Source organism: Thalassophryne amazonica, chromosome 2, assembly GCF_902500255.1.
Source record: "Thalassophryne amazonica chromosome 2, fThaAma1.1, whole genome shotgun sequence".
Classification (NCBI taxonomy): domain Eukaryota; kingdom Metazoa; phylum Chordata; class Actinopteri; order Batrachoidiformes; family Batrachoididae; genus Thalassophryne; species Thalassophryne amazonica.
In genome coordinates, this window is record NC_047104.1 from 73,523,958 (window position 1) to 73,544,756 (window position 20,799).

Here is a 20,799-nt window from a genome sequence, read left to right on the forward strand (position 1 = left end):
TGTTTTATTTGTTTTTATTTGTGTTTGATGTCCTTGAGTGTTAAGAAAGGCGCCTATAGATAAAATGCATTATTATTATTACTATTATTAATACCCCGTTACACAGGGGCGGAGTTCATTCTGCATCCCTAGTGTGAGCAGGAAATCACAGCGAACCCCACATGATGCCAAAGAAATGCACAGCGCTCACCAAGAACTTACAAGGCACGTTCGATAGTTGTGCACTATTTGCCATGGTCTCCATGGATCCTGTGAAGTATGAAGCTGCACATGACCAACACAGAAGGCTGGAGGATGCTCAAATTCTACACAGGCCAGGCACAAAGACTGCACAGCCCACGACATGACTGCCCAAAGGACGCTGAATGATCAAGGCTGTGTGCCGTGGTTTTTATGCATAAAATTAATTTTATAAAGCACTGCTATAAAGTGCAAAATGAGTTCCTTCTCAGCTGATGTCCACAGAGTTCATCAGAAAGTTTTGTGCATGTTCAAAACTTTGAGCAGCGACCAGGTGGAGAGCTTTATCTTATACTTCTCGGACATGCAGTTTGGCTGTCACTGAAAGCACGTGTCATCTCAGACAAGCAATCCGCGCACTGATTACTGTTGTGATGACAACCTGCAGCATTAACAAGCTGTCACCATGGCAGGCAGAATTACCGAAATATTAAATGAATCCTTTTTGTACATTCAGTTTGGATACATCCTGTGTGTTTAAAAAAATAAATAAATAATAAAAATTCTACCGGCGTGTGCCTGACAACACCTGCATGAAAGTACCTCACGCGGAATGTTTTAATATGTGCATAGGTACATTGGGTTTATGTGCACTCATCATGAGTTTTGTCTTTTTCCATTAATTGTATAATCCAGAGTGTGAGTCACAGTGCTCCCTCCATCTTGCACTCTGGGCAGAAAAGGACAAAGTGAGTTTTCTGAACTGGACAGCAGTCATGTGACTTTCTTTTCATTCCCTGCAATAGCTCTCTGTCTGTTCTTTGATGTCCTGGTGCACGAACAGTGAGGAAATATGACCTCATACTTTTAGACCACAGCACACTCCAATCCAGCATATTCGTGTACAAACTGGTAAAATTCATGGAAATGTGAAGTCACCTGTTGTGCTCCAGCTCCACCGGAAAAAACAATGGCATACAAAGGACGGTGAAGCAGTTACACTGAAAGGTGTTTTCACGTCCCTTCTATGTCTCGGCAAAGTTTTAGAACGCACAGTGTGCGTGAAAATGACGCTGTCCTGTGTAACAGGGCCTTAAACAAGTTGAGTTTGGTAGCATCTGCTGGTTACACGTCTAACATCACATACTATTTTGTTTATTTTTTTTTTCCTTAGGTCTACCAAAACATATTTTTCCCTAATTTTCTCATATGCTTGAACATAATGGAGGTGGACTATGGTGTCATACTTGGAGTACTAAAACCACATTTTAAATATTGTAATTCTTAATTTTCGGTTATGGATTTTATTGTCCCCTTTTCTTTCCAGCGGCATCTCCAGACACAAGTGTGTCCATCTTCAGCTGGCAAGTGAAAGCTTATGGTCAAGGAAGCCCTTCTACTTACATTGGTGTTTTTGACATAAACCGGTGGTACCACGCACAAATGCCAGACTCATTAAGGTACAGTGGAGCATGATTTTATAGAGGGGAGGGAATGATCATTATTATTATTTGTTTTGTTTTAGAACTGTTCATTCATTTGTATGTTTGTATCAGAATTGGGGAGTCTCTACAAAACTGTCCCTATTTGGCTGTTTGGTCCCTGGAACCACTGGTACAGATGGCATCTTCCCAACTGCTGCTAGATGTGTTGGTACATGAGCGCAGTCTCAGCAGAGGGCTGCCCATCTCTTGCCCTCCACCAGAGCAATACTTTAACCCAACTACATACAACTTTGGTAAGACAACACATACTGTACATATGCAAATGCAGTATCAAAATGTTTTTTTTTCTCAATTATACATTTTATCTGTAGCATTAATAATTTAAGATGTTTATTTTTTATGACTGATTTTTATGTATATACTCAAAAATGCTTGTGCAGCCATCCCCATAAAGTAGCTTAACATAGTGTTTTTTTTTGTTTGTTTTTGTTTTGTTTTTTTTTACAGATGCTGCCTGTTTGCTAAACTCTGGAATTCTGCATTTAACATGCTCTGGGTATCAGAAAGAGGCAAGCTTCTCATTTTCTTTCCTCTCATACATGCTTCAGAATTTTATATAGTTTTGATACAAAATCTAAATGACAGAGGTCACTGCATAAGACTCAGTAAATGGACCGCATTTGCAGTGCATCCAGAAAGTATTCACAGTGCTTCACTTTTTCCACATTTTAAGTTACAGCCTTATTCCAAAATGGAGTAAATTAATTTTTTTCCCCTCAGTTCTATTCACAACACCCCATAATGACACCCCATAAATTTAGCAGATTTATTGAAAATAAAAAAAAACTAAGAAATCACATGTACATATGTATTCGCACTAGGGATACAACCTTTTTGCAGTGGCATATTCTAATGAGCTTTTACTAGAAAACAATGAAAATCAGTGTGGGTTTTTTTTTTTGGGGATTTGATTTGATAGGTTCATGACAAACTCTGAAATTTTTATACTTATTTGGATGGAAAAAGTGCAGTACTGTGAATACTTTTTGGATGGACTGTATGTAGCTGTTTCATGCTCAAAACGCTACATACAGTGATTCCTAACATCCTTTCATAGACACCCACACACATTCACATACAGATGTCAGGGTATTTCCATGCAAGGGACTTAAATGCACAGAGATTTAAACCAGCTAGCATCTAGTCACAAACATACTACTTCAGTGACTTGACCATCACCTGTCCACATGGTAGACTTTTTGTTAGCTATTGGTGTCTCATATTGTTTGATAATATTTTAATTGTATTGGAATTGGTATTTTTGTGATGTTTATTGCTGTGTGATATATTCTTTTGTTGACGTGAGCATCACATTTAAAGATTTTATTGTTAATGTGTTTATAAGGTAAGGGTTTTTAAATCAACATTCATTTCCATGCATTGTTTTTCTTACCAGTCATTGAGCTTTTTGAAGAAAGCTGCGCCTTGTTCCAGTGATGTCATCTCAGCTAGCTACTCTCGCTGCCTCATGTCCGGCCTGCTCACATCTCGCCTGGCTGACAACCAGTCTTCGAGCATTTCACAGGTTCCAGTTACCCATGAAAGACATTAATTTTGATTATTTTAATTTCATACTCATGAATTATTTTCAGTCATGCAATTCTGAGTTTTGAGAAAGTAAATTAAATGCTTGATTTGGAAGATTTGATTAATGTGTAATTATAATTTAATGTTGACCTTCAGGAGGAACAACTGGATGCAATCTTGTCCACAGCAGTGGAAACCAGCTCCTTGGGTCTGATCACTGGCTGCATTAAACAGTGGACTGCAGAGGGTAAGAAGTTATTTTAACATAAACATATGAAATTGACTGTAAAACATCTTGCCTTTACCAAAAAACAAAAACATGCATATGATCCGGTTTGTGTGTATGCAGTTCCTAGGGAATGTTGTATTCAAGTTGGCTCTTTTTCACACATGTACTGTCATTATCACAGTACTGTTCATCTTTATTATCCCCCGTCCACCTTAAAATATCACCAGGGGGTGTTTGAGTGCATTGTCCAGACATTTGTCGCTGTATTTCCAAGGCTGTTTGGGTGAAACTTTCCACCCTTAGCACATGGGTAATCTCAGTAGGAGGAATGATGACCATTGTAACAGTGCCCTGATTTGCATATTAATTAAGTCATATCGTTAGTGAGAGACTAGGCTAGGCTCCCAGATTTTTTTGTCATAACTAACTGCTCAGTATCAGATGATATTACTGATTAGGTCATGAGTTCACACAGTGCAGAATTTTACCCAATTCAATTCATGTTTATTTTGATAAAGAGTCTTAACGTCCTTCTACACACATGCCATGGATGCCTTTCATTCATATTTATTTCTAATCCTGGTACTTTTTTCCTCCTCAACAGAACAACCAGGGTCAGCACTGAATCTGCGCTACATCCTGGATTGGGCTTGGAACAAAGTAGTCCACACAAAGGAGGAACTGGATGGCATTTGTATGTTTTATAGTGAATCTGAGTTTGCGTTAATAAAGAAAACATTGTGGTATATATATATATATATATATATATATATATATATATATATACACGCACACACAGTGATATTTTATTGTTCTTTCTGCTTGCATTGAAAGAGTCATGCTCATAAAGCAACTTTGAATTGAGAGAGAGAGAGATTTAGGGATTTTCCTTTCAGACTGATTATGATTGTGTCCTCGGTGTTTATGTGACCTTGCTATCGATATGAAGTTTTTCTCTTTATGGCAGAGACCAAAAACTAAACTGTAATATGCACTTTTTTTCTTTTTTGGGGGGGGTTTATGTGCATTTGCTCTTTAGGTGCACCGCTGTTTGACAGCTCATCCAACTTTATAGACCCTCAGACAATGCAGCTGCTCCAGCACAGTCAGAGACTGCTGGGTAACTTGAGTACCATCTTCCATTGTCTGCTTACAGAGGCCCAGGAGCTGACTGAGAAAGGTATCAGCACAGATCTATAGCCATTATTGTTTGTTATATCAGTGCACTAATAAACACTATTGAAATTTCCATTTGTTAAAAATTCGAAACATAGTATTAAATTTGTGTGTGTGTGTGTGTGTGTGTGTGTGTGTGTGTGTGTGTGTGTGTGTGTGTGTGTGTGTGTGTATTTTGTCTTGTTTCAGTTAAATTGGTAATATACCATGGGAGTGCTTAAAAACAAAAGTGTTTGAGCATATTTTGTTTTTTGTAGGCCTGGTGGGTTTGAAGAACAGGGACATGGTGTCCAGTCTGATTTCCAAGTATGCTCAGGTGGTCCTTTGGTTCTGTCGCACAGGCCTCCTACCTGAAGGATCAGGTAAATGGTTACTTTCACAAATGTGATTGATATGGAACTTCATCAGGTACCACTTTAATATTCAACAAAAATTGTGAATATGAAGCTTGTACAGTTGCATAAAAATATTCACAAATTGTACACCTTGATTGTGAATTGGTGTATAGAATGATAAAAGTAAAAAAAAAAAAAAAAAAATCTAAAATTTCATGTTACATTTTCCATTTAATTCAGGTAAAATACACAAAAAACAACCATGCATCCAAATGTGCAAAAATGTAGCTTCTATGAAAAATACACATCCTTGGGCACTTTCAAAATGTAATGCATAACATTCTTGCTTTTTAAAAGCATTTAAAAAAGTAACAAATGTTTTGTATACTGTGGCATTACATTTCCATTTCGGAATGATAATCTGGACTACAGCAATATCTAGTGACTTAGAAGATTTGTTCCAACCATCTCCTGACTTGCCTGCTACAACCCCTGGCAAAAATTATGGAATCACCGGCCTCAGAGGATGTTCATTCAGGTATTTAATTTTGTAGAAAAAAAGCAGATCACAGACATGACACAAAACTAAAGTCATTTCAAATGGCAACTTTCTGGCTTTAAGAAACACTATAAGAAATCAGGGGAAAAAAATTGTGGCAGTCAGTAACAGTTACTTTTTTAGACCAAGCAGAGGGAAAAAATATGGACTCACTCAATTCTGAGGAAAAAATTATGGAATCATGAAAAACAAAAGAACGCTCCAACACATCACTAGTATTTTGTTGCACCACCTCTGGCTTTTATAACAGCTTGCAGTCTCTGAGGCATGGACTTAATGAGTGACAAACAGTACTCTTCATCAATCTGGCTCCAACTTTCTCTGATTGCTGTTGCCAGATCAGCTTTGCAGGTTGGAGCCTTGTCATGGACCATTTTCTTCAACTTCCACCAAAGATTTTCAGTTGGATTAAGATCTTTAGATCTTATTCCAAAAGATTAAGACCTTTTTGTTTTTGCCAGCTTGCACTCGGCCGAGACGGACGCATTTTTCTCTTCTCTTCTCGTGTTGTCTGTGAGGCTGCAGCTTTGCTCTTCTGGAAAACGACAAAAAATGGATCTGTTAAAGTGGTCTCTGAACGCAATTGACGCTATTTTTTCTACAAGACATTCGGGGGCGGAGGACCCGACCTGTCCTGCCGGACGCATGTGATGGGTTACGTGATGGACTCGTGGAGGAGATGGCAGGTCATGTGCCTTTACACGCTGTCTGTGGAGGACGTCGAAAATGTGTATATATTTGGCTCAGTGGTGACCGGCTTTCTGCTGTGTGGAGCGGGCATAGCGCTGGTTTACCGGAAACTCAAGAAGGTGGAAGCAGCTATAATTGGCCCATCCAGGCTCCCCCACATGATTGATTCGAAAACCGCTTTGACTGTCAGTAAGACCGCATCCTTTCTACATTCATATGTATTGAGAGCCACTCTGTTCTCAGACTGTGGAATCTTTCAGGCGTCTGCTAATCTGGATATTCATTTGGCTTCCCAAAAACACAGCTGCACTACAAGGCCGCTGCGATAAAAACCTCCTGAAGGAAGGACAACACTTAATCCCATCATTCCCATGATGCACTGAGTGTTTCTTTCTCTTTTTGCTCTGTATGCACCACTCTGCATTTAATCATTAGTGATTGATCTCTGCTCCCCTCCACAGCATGTCTTTTTCCTGGTTCTCTCCCTCAGCCCCAACCAGTCCCAGCAGAAGACTGCCCCTCCCTGAGGCTGGTTCTGCTGGAGGTTTCTTCCTGTTAAAAGGGAGTTTTTCCTTCCCACTGTAGCCAAGTGCTTGCTCACAGGGGGTCGTTTTGACCGTTGGGGTTTTACATAATTATTGTATGGCCTTGCCTTACAATATAAGGCGCCTTGGGGCAACTGTTTGTTGTGATTTGGCGCTATATAAAAAAAAAATTGATTGATTGATTGATTAAGCCTTGCTCCCCAGTCTCTCCCTCCCTCAGCTTCTCCAGCTCTGACGTTGACTGTGGACAGTGAACTGTTCAGGGCTGAGCCCCTCCTCCTTCCAGATGGATGAACAAGGCCGTTGACGGCGCCTAAAGGCTGCCTCCGGGTGTTCTGATAAACTGGACTTTCAAATCTCGGTTGTCGTCTTTCGTCTCCTGTCTGTGTGTATGATCGTTGTTTTTTGTGCTGATGGTTTTTTTTCCTGCATTGCTGCTGTGTAATGCAGCAGCTATGAAGGTTTTTCTATCCCACGTTTTTACCTTGTGTGTGCTTTTATATGTGTTCATGTACCGGGCCGGCTCACGTGTGTTGTGTATGTTGTCTGTAAAGAGCCGGTCATGGTTTGCTCAGCCCTGCTGTTGACCTAGGCAGGGAAGTACATCTGGAGGGTGATTCCATAATTTATTCCTCAGAATTGAGTGAGTCCATATTTTTTTCTCTCTGCTTGGTCTAAAAAAGTAACCGTTACTGACTGCCACAATTATTTTTCCTGATTTCTTATAGTGTTTCTTAAAGCCAGAAAGTTGCCATTTGAAATGACTTTAGTTTTGTGTCTTGTCTGTGATCTGCTTTTTTTTCTACAAAATTAAACAACTGAATGATCATCCGAGGCCGGTGATTCCATAATTATTGCCAGGGGTTGTATCAACTATCTGTAAACCTTGATTGAATTGTATTACATTAATCGTGTGTGAAGACTTTTGCACCCTTTGCATTTCATTCTCCAACCCTCTGGGGTCCAGGAGTATTTTCTTGATTTTTCTGTACTTTCAGTAAGGCCCATTTAAAAACAAACAAAAAAAAACATTAGTTTATCACCCTTGACATCAGAAAAAAGTAATGAGGTACGGCGGATTTTTGTTATTATTATTATTATTATTATAGTTTTCTCTGATAAAACAAGAGAGAAGGATTTTCTTCAAAAGATGATGTGAAATTTATTTATTTTTTTAAGTATAATGCCCATGTGTTGCATATCAAAATGTTTGGAATAAGCTCAGCTGTCAGAATGTGTTTAGAACACTGTATACAGAAAGAATTTGGCTCTCAACCTGAAAAAAGAAATGTGGTTTTAAAAATTTCTTCAAATCTTTATTGAAAGTAAACCTTTATTCATGTCAGCGAACTGTTTTGGTGCTATAAATGGGGTCACCGAATCTGACATTTCACGATGAGGCCTTAGTTGCACTGTGCATCCATTTGAGGATACGGGGGAGGAAAAAGTATTCCACTGCATTTTTTTTTTCCATCTCATTCCTGTTGTGAAAGACTGAATAAAAATTAAATTGATTTACAGTAGATGAAAAAGCCCTTCTTACTGTTTTTGTTGCAATTACAAGCATCTCTTCCTGTGTCCCGTCAGTAAAAAAAAAAAAAAAAGTAACTTTCTGTAGCAAAGCCAAACACTCAGCGCCATTAGTCTGCTGAAAGAAAGAGTAGGCGGAGACAGACCCATGTGAAATTCTCCAGCCTCTACGATTGGCTGTGAGGCACATATCATTTAGTGGGACCGAGGCTTCATTTTTTGTAGTTTCAGTTGTCCATTGCGGTCTCTGTGACGTTCCACTAATAATTGTTTAAGCAGTGATTATCTTAAGAGAGTGAGTGTTATTAGTTTCATGTTTTCCTATTGTTTAGTGCAAAAGTTTAGAAAATAACTATATGCTGCATTGTAACTACTGTCCCTCCCAGACGAAGACGCTCTGAAGATCTCAAGACCCTTCTACACCCACTCAGTCATCAGCAGCTACTATGATATACGCAGAGAGGAGCTCACCAGGCTGGCAAAGTAAGAAGTCGTCTTCCACCTCAAAAAGTACTCTACCATTAGCAGGACAAGGGGAGGATTAATGGAATTATTGAGTCACTGAGTCTTTAAAATTTCCATAACTAGCTCTAAAAACTATGTTTCAGCTCTGATATTTTGTGTTCTGATAGATGCAGGTGATTACCAGTGAAGCTTGTATTTTGGACCATGTCAGCATTTTTTGACGCTCCACTTTGACATTAAACACTGCACCCACCCACCTCTGAGTGCTTCCGCTTTATAGGGGAATTGATATTTGGTGAATGTGAAGTGGTAATTCTGTCATATTTGCTACCCAGGGGTAGGTGGTGTGCAGACTGCCTGATGATCGATGGTTTGGTTGGTGAGTGTGGGGAGCATTTGTCAAACCTGTGGAAAAGGGATGAAGGTGGCACAGGGCAGTACCCACCTCCAACATTGCATGTAAGCCTGCAGCCCCCCCCCCCTTTTTTTTTTTTTTTTTTTTTTTTTTTTGTAATTTAACTTTTTTTTTTTGGTCTAAGTTTTTTTTTATCTATGACTACAGTATTGTACAGAACTGATTTATTGATATGTTATTGATTCACAGGCCTTGCTGGACATTTATCTACTGGACAACATTGAAGAATCTGCCAAACACGCAATTGTATCCTACAAATATTAGTGCATAGTTCACCAATTGTCTTTGTCCATGCAGCAGATGACCAACTACCGTATTTTCCGGACTATAAGTCGCACCGGAGTATAAGTCGCACCAGCCACTTTATCCATTATAAAGAAAAACAAACCATAAATAAGTCGCACCGGAGTATAAGTCGCACCAGCCACTTTATCCTTTATAAAGAAAAATAAACCATAAATAAGGTCCACTGGACTATAAGTCCCATGGACATACAGGTATGTTGACATGAAAAGTTCAGATGATAATATTGTGACGGCTACCGTTTTCGGATGCATATTTCACCAGTCGCAACTTGTAATCTGCAGAGTATGATTTTCTTTTTGGTGGCATTTTTTCGGGCCTTCTCCGTTGTCTTGTTATGTTATCAGTAACGTTAAAATTTTTATTTTTCTATGGTAGTCAGAAGTCGCAGGAACAGTCACACAAGCCTCGAGTGCCCTCTCGTGAGCTGCATTTTACCTACAGATATTTTTGTATTTTGCGGACCACATTGCGAGCCGAACCATGCAGCGCCTACCTGCGCAGCTCATGACCACCCAGCGGTGTCGATCCAGCTCCTTCCAAGTGGAGACGCTAATCCTCCGCCGTCGCTCAGTGCTCCCATGCAGCTCTCAGCGTCAACTCTGCTCACAGTGATATCCAAGGGTTGAAGCTGTCTTGTTAGCCGTCCCGGAATAAACACCATGTTCGTCTGCTTCAAACGCTTTTCACAATCATCGACGCCAGCTCCTTCCAAGTGCACACGCTAATCCTCTGCCGTCGCTCACCCAATGCTCCCACGCAGCTCTCAGCGTCAACTTAAACACTCTGCTCACATTGATATCCAAGGGTTGAAGCTGTTCTGTTCGCCAAGCCGGAATAACAGCAAGCACCGAGTTCGTCAGCTTCACACGCTGTGGGTGAGGTGAGGAATACGCATCCAAAGTTCTGTTCTCTGATTGGTTATCGCGACCAGCGTGAACTATAGGATGGCCGTCATACTACAGTGCCCATGATGCATTGCATTTCCTTTTCCGGTGGCCATTTTAAAACATAGATCGACTCTGTCACGTAAAATTGTTTTGTTACAGTAAATTAATTGAGATCCTACCGGTATATTTTTCATTTATAAGTCGCACCGGAGTATAGGTCGCACCCCCGGCCAAAACATGTAAAAAAGTGCGACTTATAGTCCGGAAAATACGGTAATTTAGATTTATTTGATATTTGAGGTGTGCGTGTGCGTGGAACTAATCAGCTTTTATTTATAGCATGTCACAATAAACAAAATCTACATCTCACAGGGAGCATGTGCAGTGAAACAAAAGGTCACTTAAGCACTTCCGGCCAGAGGTCATTCAGTGTAAGCTTTCCGGGCAAGAACATCAAAATAACAAGACTTTGACAATAGGACTGAAGGCAGCCCTACATTGTTGATCCCACGTAGCCTGAGGGTGCATTTTATGATTGTATCAAAACAAAAGTACTTAGTGTTGATATGATCGTTTAATTGTGGGTGCTGGTTCCATTCCTTAATACTATTGGTTCAAATTATTGTTACATTTCTTTATTAACTGATAACAAATGAACACATTTACAGTGAAAAAATATTTACAGTTGACTTTGCCCCTTTATAATTGTGTTGTTAATCAAAATCCCAGTTGACCTTACCAATCAGCACAAACTTTTTAAAAAATATTTGCTAAGATTGTGTGACAAATGCATAATGTAGTTTACAAGTTAAATTTTAAAGAACATTGTCAGCGACAATGTTCTTTAAATTGTTCTTTCAATTGTTAACAGTACACTGAACAAAAACATAAATGCAACACTTTTGTTTTTGCTTCCATTTTTATGAGCTGTACTCAAAGATCTAAAACATTTTCTATATACACAAAAAACCTATTTCTCTCAAATATTGCTCACAAATCTGTCTAAATTTGTGTTAGTGAGCACTTATCCTTTGCCGAGATGATCCATTTCACCTCACAGGTGTTGCATATCAAGATGCTGATTAGACAGCATGATTATTGCACAGGTGTGCCTTAGGCTGGCCACACGAAAAGGCCACTCTAAAATGTTCAGTTTTATCACACAGCACAATGCCACAGATAATGCAAGTTTTGAGGGAATGTGCAATTAACATGCTAACTGCAGGAATGTCCACCGGAGCTGTTGCCCATGAATTGAATTTTCATTTCTCTACCATGATCCATCTCCAAAGGTGTTTCAGAGAATTTAGTACTACATCAAACTGGCCTCCCAACCACAGACCACATGTAACCACACCAGCCCAGGACATCCACATCCAGCATGTTCACCTCCAAGAACATCTGAGACCACACGGACAGCTGCTGCAACAATCTGTTTGCAGAACCGAACAATTTTTGCACAAACTGTCAGAAGCAGTTTTAGGGAAGCTCATCTGCATGCTTGTCATCCTCATCGGGGTATCGACCTGACTGCAGTTTGTCGTCGTAACCGACTTGAGTGGGCAAATGCTCACATTTGATGGCATCTGGCACGTTGGAGAGGTGTTCTCTTCACGGATGAATGCCAGTTTTCGCTGTTCAGGGCAGATGGCAGACAGTATGTGTGGCATCATGTGGGTGAGCGGTTTGCTGATGGTGGCGGTGGGCTTGTGTTATGGGCAGCGAACACAAATGCATTTTATTGATGGCATTTTGAATTCACAGAGATCCTTTTGTTGTACCATTCATCCACGACCATCACCTCATGTTGCAGCATGATGTTGCAAGGATCTGTGCATAATTCCTGGAAGCTGGAAACATCCCAGTTCTTGCATTACCAGCATACTCACTGGTCATGTGACCCACTGAGCATGTTTGGGATGCTGTGGTCGGCATACATGACGGCATACATAACGGCATGTTTCAGTTCCTGCCAATATCCAGCAGCTTCACACTATGGAGTTAAAATTGTCTCAATATTTGTAAATGCACGCTGGGTGATCTACAAATAATCATTGATTTGCAAATGTGTTCAGATATCCACAAATGCACATTTCATATTTGTAACTTGTAAATTGGTATTTGCAAATAATGTTGTATTTGCAAATATAAAACTTAATTTGTAAAAAAAAAAAAAAATTACATTTGTAAATTGGTCTTTGCAAATAATGTTGTATTTGCAAATATAAAACTTGTAAAAAAAAAAAAAGTTTACATTTGTAAAACTTGAAATTGTATTTGTGAATTGAGTTTCAGCATTTGTGGATCGCTTTCCTCTGCAATGTCATTTTGAGACATTCTTTTCGCAAACACAGATCCACAAATAAATGCCGACGGATTCACAAATGCACACTGGCACTAGATGGCAGTGTGGTTCCATTCATTGATGTGGCAAGCTGAATCTGCGGATTTCATCATGGGAAAGGGGGCCGCTGCTTCCTACTGGCGAGCCGTAGGGCCGCCATCTTGGAAGGGGCACCCGCTCCGCTCAGTGTCATCTATTTGACAGGCGCAATGAAGTGTCAGTGCGTTTAATCAATCATAACTTGCTGTATACAAAACGGATTTTCACGATTTTTTTGTTTGTTTGTTTCAAACGTTATGCATGTAGCCATGAGGCAGGGCACATGGTTCAATGTATGTAATTTTAATATTTATAGTGGGTTAAAAGTAATATATTCTGATATACCTATAGGGTGCATTGCCTTAATTTTTTGCATTTCAGAATATTGAAGTAAATTGTGATATGAATTCAATTGACTATATATACACTCAGTAACATTTTTGTAATCCTTACTTTGTTTTCTACTCAAATAAAAAAAGAAAATGTAGACCTCACACTCCAGAATGAAATACTTAGACCATTTATAGTAAGAGTGCCAACATTTCTCAGACAACCCATTCGGCTTTTCCTAAAGTGGGACATGTATTTAGTATTATAGACAAATCATATATATATATATATATTATATAGCACATTTTTAACACTAAAGCCCACACCTACTCTTTGGAGGTGACCCGGGAAGCTGAAGATGGATGGAATAACACCATCCCACAGTCAGACAGTCTGACCTGTCCTGTCGAAATCATCATTCTTAAAGTGTTCACTGCACAACACAGAAGAATCATTTGCAGTGAATCCTTCTCTCCTTACTGCTACTTCCCATTTCTTCCAGACATCTTTGTCTTTGGGAAACCTTCAAAACAAAAATGGCCAATTTTGGAGAGCCTACAAAAAACACTGTAGAAATGTTTACTTATTTACTTCCTCCTACTTTCTTCAACAAAACTCCTATTTTAATGCATATCTACAGATAATGAACCAAAGCTGCTGAAAATTGTGAGTAAACTTGTTTTACAAACTATTCTACAATCAGATATTCTGTTTTCAGGATTTTTAAGGATGTAAGTGGCTGGGTTTGAGACACGAGAGGGAGCATATACCGTATTTTCCGGACTATAAGTCGCACCGGAGTATAAGTCGCACCAGCCACTTTATCCATTATAAAGAAAAATAAACCATAAATAAGTCGCACCGGAGTATAAGTCGCACCAGCCACTTTATCATTATAAAGAAAAATAAACCATAAATAAGTTGCACTGGACTATAAGTCCCATGGACATACAGGTATGTTAACTTAACATGAAAAGTTCAGATGATAATATTGTGACGGCTACCGTTTTCAGATGCATATTTCACCAGTCGTAACTTACAATCTGCAGAGTATGATTTTCTTTTTGGTGGCATTTTTTCGGGCCTTCTCCGTTGTCTTGTTAAGTTATCAGTAACGTTGAAATTTTTATTTTTCTATGGTAGTCAGAAGTCGCAGGAACAGTCACACAAGCCTTGAGTGCCCTCTCGTGAGCTGCATTTTACCTACGGATATGTTTGTATTTTGCGGACCACATTGTGAGCCGAACCATGCAGCACCTACCTGCGCAGCTCATGACCACCCAGCATTGTCGATCCAGCTCCTTCCAAGTGCAGACGCTAATCCTCCGCCGTCGCTCAGTGCTCCCATGCAGCTCTCATCGTCAACTCTGCTCACACTGATATCCAAGGGTTGAAGCTGTTTTGTTAGCCGTCCCGGAATAAACACCATGTTCGTCTGCTTCAAATGCTATTCACAATCTTCGACGCCAGCTCCTTCCAAGTGCACACACTAATCCTCCGCCGTTGCTCACCCGGTGCTCCCACGCAGCTCTCAGCGTCAACTTAAACACTCTGCTCACACTGATATCCAAGGGTTGAAGCTGTTTTGTTCGCCATACCGGAATAACAGCAAGCACCGTATTCGTCAGCTTCACACGCTGTGGGTGAGGTGAGGAATACGCGTCCAACGTTCTGTTCTCTGATTGGTTATCGCGACCAGCGTGACTTATAGGACGGCCGCCATACTACAGTGTCCATGATGCATTGCATTTCCTTTTCTGGTGGCCATTTTAAAACATAGATCGACTCTGTCACGTAAAATTGTTTTGTTACAGTAAATTAATTGAGATCCTACCGGTATATTTTTCATTTATAAGTCGCACCGGAGTATAGGTCGCACCCCCGGCCAAAACATGTAAAAAAGTGCGACTTATAGTCCTGAAAATACGGTACTGTTTTAGAGTGAAATAATTAGCTACATGTGAATAATGCAGTCTCTGCCACCTGTGTAAAATTAGCTGATCATTGTTATACCAGTAATATTTATTTTATTTCGAAAGGAGCATTATTTTGTCAGTTGTAATATAGCTGTTATGTCTCAGTTAGCCTCCGGCACTAAACTATAGTTACTTACTGTACAATGTTGTACAGTAAGTAATATTCTATTCACAAAATACAATAATAATGTTCAATCTTACTTGTGAAAAGTAATCCCCCCATCCCTGCTGCCAATAGTCCACCTATGTGAATTAAAGTAGGCCGCACAGTGGGCAGGCATCTTCTGTGACTTTGTGGACTTGTTTTGTTTACAGTAGGACTAATTGGTAGGACTCCCCTTCCAAGATGGCGGCCACATTTCTTGCGCCACAGCAACCAATGCGGGGTCTATTCATATATATGCCTGTGCTAACACCCACGCCACTGCCATCTAGTGGATAGCCAGTGTGCATTTGTGAATCTGTCGGCATTTGTTTGTGGATCTGTGTTCGCGAAAAGAGTGTCTCAAAATGACGTCGCAGAGGAAAGCGATCCACAAATGCTGAAACTCAATTCACAAATACAATTTCCAGTTTTACAAATGTCTTTTTTTTTTTTTTTTTTTTTACAAATTAAGTTTTATATTTGCAAATACAACATTATTTGCAAAGACCAATTTACAAATGTCTTTTTTTTTTTTTTTTTTTTTTACAAATTAAGTTTTATATTTGCAAATACAACATTATTTGCAAAGACCAATTTACAAGTTACAAATATGAAATTTGCATTTGTGAATATCTGAACACATTTGCAAATCAATGATTATTTGTAGATCACCCTGCGTACATTTACAAATATTAATGAGACAATTTTAAGTCCATATCACACAACCATTAAAGGAGTGGACCAACATTCCACAGGTCACAATCAACAACCTGATCAACTCTATGAGAAGGAGATTTGTTGCACTGTGTGAAGCAATTGGTGGTCAGACCACATACTGACTGGTTTTCTGATGGCGCCCCCCCCCCCCCAAATAAAGCAAACTCCACATTTTAGCGTGGCCTTTTATTGTGACCAGCCTAAGGCACACCTGTGAGGTGGGATGGATTCACAGATTAAAGGGCCTACACGCTTTATCAGCTTAAAATAACGCCTCCGTTTGCATTCGATGCGTTGGAAATTTGTGAATAATATTTGAGAGAAATAGGTCTTATGTGTATTTCGAAAATATTTTAGGTCTTTGAGTTTAGCTCAGGAAAAATGGGAGCAAAAACAAAAGCTTTGCTTTTATATTTTTGTTCAGTGTGTTCCTGAATTAAAATGTACTCATCTTTCTTAGCTGCTATCTTTCTCACTTCCTCTTTGCTGCTCAGCTCCAGTCACAGTTTTTCCACAAAATTCTTAATCATAATCAGTGTCCACCTTTTACAGTCACTCAGTGTTATTTTTGGCTCTATTTTCCTTGACATAGTAGCATGGGTTGAGCCAAACGACAAATTCTTAATCTCGGTCTGCTTTCTTCACCATCTACTCATGGTAGAAAAACTTTTGAATACTAGCACTTCCAGGTCAAATCCTACCTTGAATAATGTCATATCAGTCCCAGCATCTTTTACATGAGATACTGATTTTGCTTATTAATCAAGTTTACTTGCATGTGTATATGTTAAATCTTAATTACATTATTATCTAGCCACTGTTATACATGCATTTATCAGAACAGAAAATGATAAAATGTCTCAAGGATATAGCAAATTCGCCTCTATGAGCCTTGACCTCTTGCTCCCAGGTGATTTACCTGTTGCTGGATGTTATGTACTCCTTCCCTAATAAAGATGGAACATCAGTGGAGTCTTTCCCCACAGCTTTTGCCATCCCTGTTGGACTGGTGAAACTAGTACAGGGCCTGTGGCTATTGGACCATAATGATCACCAGGTTGTTTTATGTGTGTGTGCACATGCGCAGTAATGTTTTTTGTTATTCGTGATTTGCATCCATTTTATGGCACCTTTTTTAGAATATCATCTTGTGTATGAGTTAACCTCTGAAACGTTTTTGTCTTGATCAGCGTTCTTTTGAACTGCTCCTTCACCCAGCTGCGTCTCAGTGCCAGTTTGCGTGGCAGCATTACCGAGTGTTGCAAGCACTGATGTGCCAGGGCCAGCACTCAAGGGCACTAAGATACTTTCACATCACAAAGCCACCAGTTTCCTCAACCTCTCAGGCCAAACTCTGCCTCTCTGTATTGCTGCACAACAGGTAAGAGCCAAGAAAATGTTCAAAATAACGAAATGAAATAAGGCTCAGTAACTTGACAAGAATTTAGGTTCACACACATTGTTTATATAAGCACCAGGTTGTCTATGTTGGGAAGAGTTTATATGCTGTGCAAACGGCTGAATGTTCTGTACAAAAAGGATTGAGGAAAAAGATTTATCAGCTTTTTGACTTATGAAAAGCTTGACAAAATCTGTTGATAAAGTTCAACTTAGTGCCACACCTCTACAGAAATGACAAACAAAAAGCCTAAAATATAAAAAGGATGTAGGTTTTACATGCACGTAGCATCCTGGGGACATGGGAATGCTCCCAACATATGCGTGGGTTAGCAACAAAGTACTGCTACATAGAAGCCTGCTTGATGAATGGCATGTGAAGTCAGCTGGTATGGATTCTGTTTAGAGCAGGCTTTGTCATTAGTGTAAGAGCACTAAATTTAGGATTGACAATTTGCTTCATCACAGGGTTTTATCTGCGTTTTCTTTTCCTGCCTGCTGCTTTATGTGAGCAGACAAAATGCCAGTGTGACAGCACAGCGGTTAGAGTCTTCATAAACAAAACTAAGTCGGACAAACAAAATGTTATTTTATGATTGTTTTCCAATGATTAAACTGCAAACAAACATGCACATGCTGCCTCAAAGGTTTCTTCCTTCTGTCCTTCTTTGGCTGTGCAAATATGTGTGCAGTGCTATGCAGTGTGTGGCCTGCAGGCCACATGTACTATGACTTTCGTTTGTTTTGGCCCACCTTGGCAATTGACAAGCTCACTGGAATAAAATTACAGTCATGCAAATTAAATATGTGGTTTTCCCATATTTAAATGTCATTTTAGATTTACATGATAAATATTCTAAATACACTGCATTCAGTTGAAATTATATGCAATTCACACCAGGTGAATTTTTTTTTGGCCTGTGACCCTCCGTTCAAATTAATTTCAACCAAAGGAAAGAATTCGGGGGCCTCTGTTTTCAGGGTGAAAAATATGAGTTCTGCTGAAATAATCTGTCCTGCATGATTATTTCTATAACAAGCAAGATACATGAATTGCATTTCTGCTTAAAGCTTGGAATGTTCTCTAATAGGCAGTGTTGTTACTTTTCTACACAGTTTAATACTTGGTTCTTTTCTACACACTTGGTTCAAGTTTTTGCATCCCTTTAGTGAAGAAATCACGTGTCTTCTAAAGGTGTTTCTTTAGGTTTGGGGGGGATTAGAGGGTGTGAGATCGAAGAGATCCAGACTGTACAGAAAGTACGGCAAGATTTTGTAAAATTTGACCTTCTGCAATGCATCATGCGTTTGTTGACTCGTATGTTGGAGGCCATTGTCAAGCAAAATTGAGTCTTTTCCGGGATGAACCCACTTTGTGTGTACATGCAGCTTTTGCATAGTTATAGTTAGTTCATAGGTAGTTTATTAAAAAGACCTGAAACGTCAGCTACAATTTGCCAGAAGGTACATCTGATATGTAAGCCTAGATTTGATGTTTTGGTGAAAGAAAATCCTTGATTTCCTTGAAGATTGTTGAGGTCTTAGGTTCTAAAAACTTTCTGGACTTGCATGCCATTCCAACTCATTATACAAGCTTTGCTTAATTTATTATCACCCTTGAAAAATGTTAGCTACCTATTTTATAAACAATTCCCAGTGTAGAGCCCGTGCATCCCCACGGGCAACATGCTAAGAAATTAATTCAAGATTTTTAATGTTTTGTAAGCTATTGTAAGAAACACAACTTAAGTTGTGTTCGCAATTTAAGTAAAGTTAAATATGATGCAAATTTCATATTTCATTTATTATATTTCATATTTTAATTTGTCATGAATAACATTTAAAAGGTTAAAAACATTAATATTTAATGGACATAGCATTTGCTTTCTTCTTCAAAACTGACACACAGCAGCTTTAATCCAGTAAGGCAGAGAGCTGCATCAGGCAATTAACACCATGAGACAGGGTTTAAATGTAACAAAAGCTCCTTTTTTATTTGAAAAAGAGCTCAACCTAAACCAATTTCATTGTCAAATATGCACTTTAAAGAATAAAGCCCTGGTCCCACCGAATAATAAAGGATAAATAATGAGCCACGTAGCATGTTTGTTTTGGTACGAGTCCAGTTATTCAACAATCGTGGGAGAATAGTGGTTCTGAGATGCTCTTAGAGACAGAATATTCGGCTAACGAGGCTCATCTCTGATCGTGGCGCTAATTTCAAGAAGTTCAAAATTTAGCAGCAGCGTGGGGCAGTTTGTGTATGAGGTACTACGAGGACAAACGAGGATTTTAGAGGCATGGTTGTGGTGAGGACGAGGCTGTTAAAAGTCCATTATCCGAACACCTGGAGGCTACGAGGACTGGACTGGCTATGTTGGACAGGCTCAGCCCTCTTGCACATTACAATTCCACCTGCTTTGTGCGCCAGACGCTGTATATAAAATAATTATTTTGTAGTGGATTAATCATTTTCTGTCAGAGCTTGGATGTTGAAAATACCTCTAATTGCCTTTGGAATCACAGAGGACATTTGGAGCATTTTTCCTCTCTCTGTCTTGTGCGTTGAGGTGGAGAACATATTTGGAACAGCCTAAAATATAGTTATTTGTAATGTTGTTATTGTAATAGCTTGGTAAAGCAGTTGCATGTTATTCCTTCTTTGTAAGCAGCTGTAAAAGTATGTTTATGATAGATTTAACATTTTGTTATAATGGATCAGATGAGGAGCACTCTGAGCGTGCTGACGCAATGACTCGCGCTCAAGGCGAGCATTTTACGCAGAACACGAGCTTGCAAAAGAGTGATTTTACAGACATTAACAGACGAACACAAAGTTAAAAGTTGGATCATGGTGTCAAAATGACTGTACATCCGTGGAAGAAATAAAGCCAGCGAGAAGCAGCGCAGAGGTAACTGTCCAGAAACATGTGGTTTGGTTGTAGCTTGTCTGGTGCATTTAATGACTCTGGAACCCAGGTGAACAGCAGCCTGGCGCACAGCGTACACCAGCCAGGCTGTATGACAACATCTTGAATTGAAGCTGTGAATTGAAAACCCACACTCTAAAGGGACCAAATGTAGGAGGGCTGGAAGTTTGGAGCTTTTAACCAAGCAATGTGCATCAACGTCATGTTACATGGCCGCTACATGTGGCTTAATGTGGATCATTTGTGGCGACACGAGGCATTCGAGGCTGGACGTGGCTCAAATGACAGGTCAGTCGTGGCTGATTAGAGGCTTATATGTGGCACGTGAGGTACAGAGAGGAACATAGAGGCACCTTAGTAGCAGATATGTGATAGTTTAAAACGTGGATCATTCTTCGAATAATCGTTGACACACCCATGCGTGGCTCATTATTCATGGCTTATTATTCAGTGGGACCGAGGCTTAAAATATGGATAGAAAAAACTTTCTTAATCATAGCTTTTCACACTTTCCTGTTTCCTTAAAAAAAAAAAAATCTGTTTGTAAGACAGTGGGAATATTGCAGCTTCT

General features: G+C 39.5%; 1 protein-coding gene across 1 annotated transcript in view; it reads left to right on the forward strand.

Moving 5' to 3' along the window:
• ahctf1 (AT hook containing transcription factor 1) overlaps positions 1-20,799 on the forward strand; it is a 119,206-nt gene that overhangs the window by 56,839 nt on the left and 41,568 nt on the right. Inside the window, exons 10-22 of the mRNA XM_034187987.1 lie at positions 1,508-1,640; positions 1,737-1,918; positions 2,133-2,194; positions 3,082-3,210; positions 3,369-3,459; positions 4,046-4,135; positions 4,481-4,621; positions 4,875-4,979; positions 8,663-8,759; positions 9,077-9,200; positions 9,346-9,402; positions 16,811-16,957; positions 17,091-17,281. Of these exons, the coding sequence (XP_034043878.1) occupies positions 1,508-1,640; positions 1,737-1,918; positions 2,133-2,194; positions 3,082-3,210; positions 3,369-3,459; positions 4,046-4,135; positions 4,481-4,621; positions 4,875-4,979; positions 8,663-8,759; positions 9,077-9,200; positions 9,346-9,402; positions 16,811-16,957; positions 17,091-17,281 (1,549 nt within the window). The remainder of the gene's footprint in view (positions 1-1,507; positions 1,641-1,736; positions 1,919-2,132; positions 2,195-3,081; positions 3,211-3,368; positions 3,460-4,045; positions 4,136-4,480; positions 4,622-4,874; positions 4,980-8,662; positions 8,760-9,076; positions 9,201-9,345; positions 9,403-16,810; positions 16,958-17,090; positions 17,282-20,799) is intronic.